The sequence below is a fragment of the Tuber melanosporum genome (assembly GCF_000151645.1).
Source record: "Tuber melanosporum whole genome shotgun sequence assembly, scaffold_3, strain Mel28".
NCBI lineage: Eukaryota > Fungi > Ascomycota > Pezizomycetes > Pezizales > Tuberaceae > Tuber > Tuber melanosporum.
This window is the reverse complement of record NW_003298974.1, coordinates 1,930,640-1,936,845: the sequence shown is the minus strand read 5'-3', so window position 1 is coordinate 1,936,845 and position 6,206 is coordinate 1,930,640. Positions and strand designations below refer to the sequence as shown.

At 46.2% G+C, this 6,206-nt stretch overlaps 1 protein-coding gene across 1 annotated transcript; it reads left to right on the top strand.

Moving 5' to 3' along the window:
• Positions 1-228: 228 nt before the first annotated feature.
• Positions 229-2,237, top strand: GSTUM_00006911001 (uncharacterized protein; the record flags this gene model as incomplete). Its single annotated transcript, XM_002839038.1, has 6 exons — positions 229-414; positions 478-577; positions 637-688; positions 746-1,309; positions 1,373-1,985; positions 2,058-2,237. The coding sequence occupies 6 exons, from the start codon at positions 229-231 to the stop codon at positions 2,235-2,237; spliced, it is 1,695 nt and encodes a 564-aa protein (XP_002839084.1).
• Positions 2,238-6,206: the final 3,969 nt, after the last annotated feature.

Sequence of the window (6,206 nt, the reverse complement as noted above, 5' to 3'; positions counted from 1 at the left end):
AGCGGTATCGATTCAGAGCACTAGTACCGTACTCTGTTGCTCTGGTACTCACTAATTTCACCAATAACACATGTACCGCTGCCCCCCGGGCCAATACACAGTTAAGAAAAGTGAAATCTATATAAGTCTGCCCAATTCCCATGAAGTTTGAACTCCAGCAGCTTTCAGAGTAGCGATTCGCAGCTCCATTATCCTTTCCCGCACTGAGCGTCCGGAAATTCGCATACGATGCATCTATCCCTTGGCCTCACGGCATTGCTCGCCTTTGGCGTTCAAGCCCTTCCATCTGAAATTCGTGCGAGAGAATATGGCGGATGTACGCATTCTCCTACATCCAGACATTGTTGGGATTCTACCACCGACATCCATACGGACTATTCCACTACCTGGCCCAATACCGGAGTCACTCGTGAGGTAGATGGCTCCTTCGAAGTCTCGACGGCTGCTGTTTGAAGCTTAGGCTAACAGTAACTATAGTACTGGTTGATTCTTCAGAATGTAACCTTGGCGCCCGACGGCTTTGCTCGAACCATGTTGACTTTCAACGGGACCTATCCGGGACCTCCGATCACCGCAGGTAAGGAAATTTGATTACGGGCTCGCAGGAAAATTGTGCTAACGAGTGTTTACTTTTAGACTGGGGCGATATGGTCAAGATCCACGTTACCAATGGTTTGGCCCACAACGGGTGAGTTAAATACAACGCCTTTATGGCGTGGTCTTATAGATAGCTAACAGTTTACAGAACGTCTATTCACTGGCACGGAGTCAGGCAGTTGAATACCTTCCAAAATGATGGTGTGAACGGAGTCACTCAATGCCCCCTTGCTCCGGGAGAAACTCAGACCTACACCTGGCGTGCAACTCAATACGGAACATCATGGTATCACTCCCATTATGCTGTCCAATACGCCGAGGGCCTTCTAGGCCCGATAATCATCAATGGGCCAGCCAGCGCAAACTATGATGTAGATTTGGGCGCCGTAATGGTCAACGATTGGTATCATAATACCGCGTTCTCCACCTGGCATTATGCCGAAACGGTGGGACTCCCGCAGGCGCAGAATGGGTTGATTCACGGCCAGAACGTTTTCGGATCCGGTGGATCCCGTTGGACCACCACCTTCATCCCCGGGAAGAAGTACCGCTTGAGGTTCATTAACACCGGCGTTGAAGCCGCATTCCGTATATCAATCGACGATCATAAGCTCAAGGTTATTGCCGCCGACTTCGTCCCCATCACCCCTTATACCACTGATTCCATCCTGATCGGCGACGGGGAGCGATACGATGTCATCGTTGAGGCAAAGTCTCACTTTACTTCTAACTCCACCTTTGCCTCTAACTCCACCGGTGCTGCCGACTCGAAAAGCTTCTGGCTCCGCGCAACCGTGCAGACGGCCTGCAGCACAGGCGTCGACAACCCCCTCAACATCAAGGGCATAATCCGGTATGCGGGGGGTGCGACCAGCGGCGACCCAACAACTACTGGCGTGACGATCCCGCAGAACTGCGCCGACGAGCCCATCTCCAGCCTCGTGCCCGTTGTGCCCAAGGCGGTTCCTCAAGTCGACCTCTCGGGAGCGCAGAACCTCTTCTGGGGCCTCCAACGTACCCCCGTCATCAGGTGGACATTGGGCGGCGTGTCGACCCGCGTCGACTGGAACCATCCCACCCTTCAGCTCCTTCAGTCCACCGGAACCTACCCGCGCGAGTACAACATTGTCGAGTTACCCGAGGAAAAATGGTACTACTTTGTCATCGAGGAGACGGGTGTTCGCTTCGCGCATCCTCTCCATCTTCACGGTCACGATTTCCACATCTTGTACCAGGGTAATGGCACCTTCAATGCTACTGAAGCCTCCCTCGGTGCGCGATGGTCCAATCCCCCACGCCGTGATGTTGCGATGTTGCCCGGTCAGGGTTATATGGTTATCGCTTTCGAGGCTGATAATCCGGGTATCTGGGTTCTCCATTGCCACATTGTAAGCTCCCTCTCACCCTACCAACCGAAACAATTTGTAGCAGAGCTAACCATTCCGATCAAAAAAAAATAGGCATGGCACGTAAGCGCAGGCTTCGCGCTCCAATTCCTCGAGCGCCAAGACGATATCGCCGGCGTGGACAATTCGACCCTGAACGACATTTGCTATGACTGGAGCACGTACCAGTCTTCGGCGACTCATTACCAGGAGGATTCTGGGCTCAAGAAGAGGGAGTTTGATTCGATTATGTGAAGGAATTTTTATTTTTTTTCAACAAAATCCTTTTAACTAGAGGGGCTTTACATTTGTTATTTAACTAGGGGTTTTTTTATTTTTAATATTTATTTCTTTTAAATTGCTCGCGAATCTATGATCTCTTCAACTACCGTATCTTCTAACTTAGGATGCTAATCTCGAGTGCGAGCAAATTTGAGAAGGTTTTTCTGTGATGATCCGTCTGCATATCCTAGCAATCAGAATCTTTGATACAGTTCCGTATCGTATAGTACTGTACGAGTACTCGTACAACCTGTGTGTGAATGTTTGAGCATGTGTCTAGCTGATATTGGCCCCCCGGATTTCCGAGTGAGGAGGTTGCTTAATTCTCGCTGGTTGAGACGGCAACGGGTCACACAGGTTAGGGTTCTTGTCTCAATCAAGAGATAACGCAACCTTAGTTCTAGCTAATGTTCCAGCCAAGCTAGTTAATAACAACCCGCAACCAACCCCTAGCCCTCATTTATCCTTTGTTGTCAACTGTGGTCGCAATTGAGCCGTGGACTTTTGCATTCAGCAACAAAAATCATAAGCAAAGAGAGCCTCCATTCATGATCGGCATACAAACTCTGTGCCCATTAAGATTTTCAAGTAGCTAACAGTAACCCGGAACTCGGAAATCCCACTTTTTCAAGTTTCCTTGTTGTCGCAGTAAAACACAAGCACCGTTGTCACAGAGACAGCGATTCCGAACCTTGCCTTGCGAAATCCCCTTTCCTGTCTCTACCGACATCTCTTTCGATAGGAACCCCTGTGACTCCCACTGTCTAAGAACTTGAATCATTGGACGGTGTGCTACAGTATGCCGTCGGGTTTTCCTCTCCCAGTAAGGTCAAGAGATCTTGTCTCGGAAGGGGGAAAGGGGCTGTGTCTTTGCTGTGTTTTCTTTTTCGCTCCCTCTCCAGAGAGGGGAATTTTGAACCACATTGCACTGTCCAATTACTCAAGTTCTTACGGTACTCAGGTACTACTTGTACCTGTACACTACTGTTGCATCCTGCGATACGGTCCTTTTTTTAAGTACTACGTTACCGCAATAATTCTTTACTAGCACAGTACCTCGTACACTTATAATTGGGTACTCATGCCGCAACTGCAACGGCACCGAACTTCCGATTCCAGCCTAGGAACGGTAGTTTGCCCGAGACATTGGATGGGGATATGAGGTAAGGAAAAGCGAAGGGACCTAGACGTGACCTCGCGATCGGCGGGTGTGGTGGTGCAACTGAGTGTGATGTCTTCGAGGAAGGCAGAATACGAGTGGTGGTACCTGTACTATACTCGCAGCACGGGATAGGAGGCTATCGTGTGCAGCACAGATCAGGACTGCTGACCATCTATGCTTCTTAGTTATACCGCAGTTCTACCGTCATTTGCCTGATCTGCTGCCTGGTCGGATGAATCAATAAAGTGTTTTGTATCCCCCTTTTTTTTTGGGTCGTGATTTCTGCACTGTGGTCTCTGTTGGGAGTGCGGTGGTGCAAAAAGCCGGCGGTGAGGTGGATTTAGTAGGGACCGGAGGCAGCTCCACACCAATTTTGGGAATATTAGTGGTTAGAATCTGGGATTGGCTCCTGCACAGGACCTGAGCTGTAGTTAGAGTTTATCTACCGTCGGTAAAAATACGGTACTGGTACGATGGTTTGGTGATTCCACTCCGGACCGGGAACTCAGATAGGATGAGGTTGAAGCCTCTGCAGCAGAAGCGAAAGCGAAGAAGATGCCGGAATGCCTCGGAAGCTTCTGCATTTTTATCTGCATTTACAGGTTGAAAAGGGAGAGAGGTTTGGGCCGGCGTTGTTTGGAAGGTTGTTCGGCGGGACTTCGGGGGTGGGGGGGGGGGTTGGTGAAAGTCTGCCATGTTCTATAACACATGTGATTCGGTCTTTCGGGAGAGGCATGCAGAAGACGGTGGTTCTGGGGTTGTGATTTATTATCCATAGGTCCGGTCTCCTGTTTTCTGCAGGTCTATTCTTGCAATCAGGCACCACCGGAAGTTGGAATTCCCCATAGCGCAACAATTGCTTAAGAAGATCGCTTATGGTGTGCCCCCTGCGTAACTATTGCATGCATGTAAGGGTTGTTTAAATAACCCGGTCCTGCTACAATATTACCAGTACTGTAATTTCACGGGCCCTGGTTCTGGAATACTTGTACGAGGGGGGGGAAAGAAGTAGTGCGACACAGTAGCAACCGCTTCCCACAAGATCGCAACTCTACTCCCAACCCCCATCACTACAATACTCACTATATCCCCCACCATGTGCCAAACCATTTCAGAAAAGCACTATGAGGGTAAATGGAACCCGCAGAAGTGAGTGTAAGTAGTTTAATTAAATGAATATGTACATAAAGTTGAAATAATAATAAAATTAAATGATTTAGCAATTAGTCCACGAAATCTTGAGCGGCGGCGATCGTAGACGAAGAAGCGACAGCGCTTTGAGCGGGAAACCACACATGATGACCGGATCTGTATTATTGCTCTCCGAGAAATGGTGGAGTGGTCTTTCAGAAAGATAGCTGCTGAATTGGAGGAAAAAATAGACCTTAAAGTTCACCATAGTACCTGTGCTCGCATCTATCAACGGTATCGGGAAACAGGTAGTCCTTCCAACTACCAGCGAACAGGAAGACCTCCAATCTTCCAGGAGTCTGATCTACTTGATCAAAAGTCTTTTATTAAAGAAAATAAAAGAAATAGAAGACTTGTAACCGGTACGGGTACTCGGTTATTGGTTTTGTTTTATGTTTTGTTTTAAGTATCGCTTTGATACTTGGTTTGTTTTAAGTATCGTTTGATACTTGGTTTTGTTTTATGTTTTGTTTTAAGTATCGCTTTGATACTTGGTTTGTTTTAAGTATCGTTTGATACTTGGTTTTGTTTTATGTTTTGTTTTAAGTATCGCTTTGATACTTAAGAAGTTTTACAAAAGTGTATCGCTTGATACCTTTGATTAGTTTCGTTCATGCTAGACATGAACAGATTTGTGTATTTAAAGACCGCCTGTTTCTACGATAGAAAAGGCAGACTTCGACAGACAGTATTTCAATATACTTGGTTGAACGGTTACTTCTTTGTTCCCCAGTACACCCTCGAAGCCTCCTTTAGTTCTCAGCTCTCGCCTCCTCTCTGGAAGAGCAGGCCACCTGTAACGTGTTCGCAAGGTGCTAATCACGTTATCGATAATGGATACGATAGTTCGCAGGTGGCCTGCTCTTCCAGAGAGGAGGCGAGAGCTGATAACTAAAGGAGGCTTCGAGGGCGTACTGAGGAACAAAGAAGTAACCGTTCAACCAAGTATATTGAAATACTGTCTGTCGAAGTCTGCCTTTTCTATCGTAGAAACAGGCGGTCCTTAAATACACAAATCTGTTCATGTCTAGCATGAACGAAACTAATCAAAGGTATCAATCGATACACTTTGGTAAAACTCTTTAAGTATCAAAACGATGCTTAAAACAAAACATAAAACAAAACCAAGTATCAAACGATACTTAAAACAAACCAAGTATCAAAGCGATACTTAAAACAAAACATAAAACAAAACCAAGTATCAAACGATACTTAAAACAAACCAAGTATCAAAGCGATACTTAAAACAAAACATAAAACAAAACCAAGTATCAAACGATACTTAAAACAAACCAAGTATCAAAGCGATACTTAAAACAAAACATAAAACAAAACCAAGTATCAAACGATACTTAAAACAAACCAAGTATCAAAGTGATACTTAAAACAAAACATAAAACAAAACCAATAACCAAGTACCCGTACCGGTTACATTCCCCAAAACAAAACAACTGTTTAAACAAACAAAAACCTAATAATCATCAAAGGCGGATTCCGAGAAACTCATGGCTTCAGTTTCCGCCAAAAATTCTTCATCATAGGTATCACACCAAGGACAAGAAGAAATTCTAAGGAAACATTTAGACTCA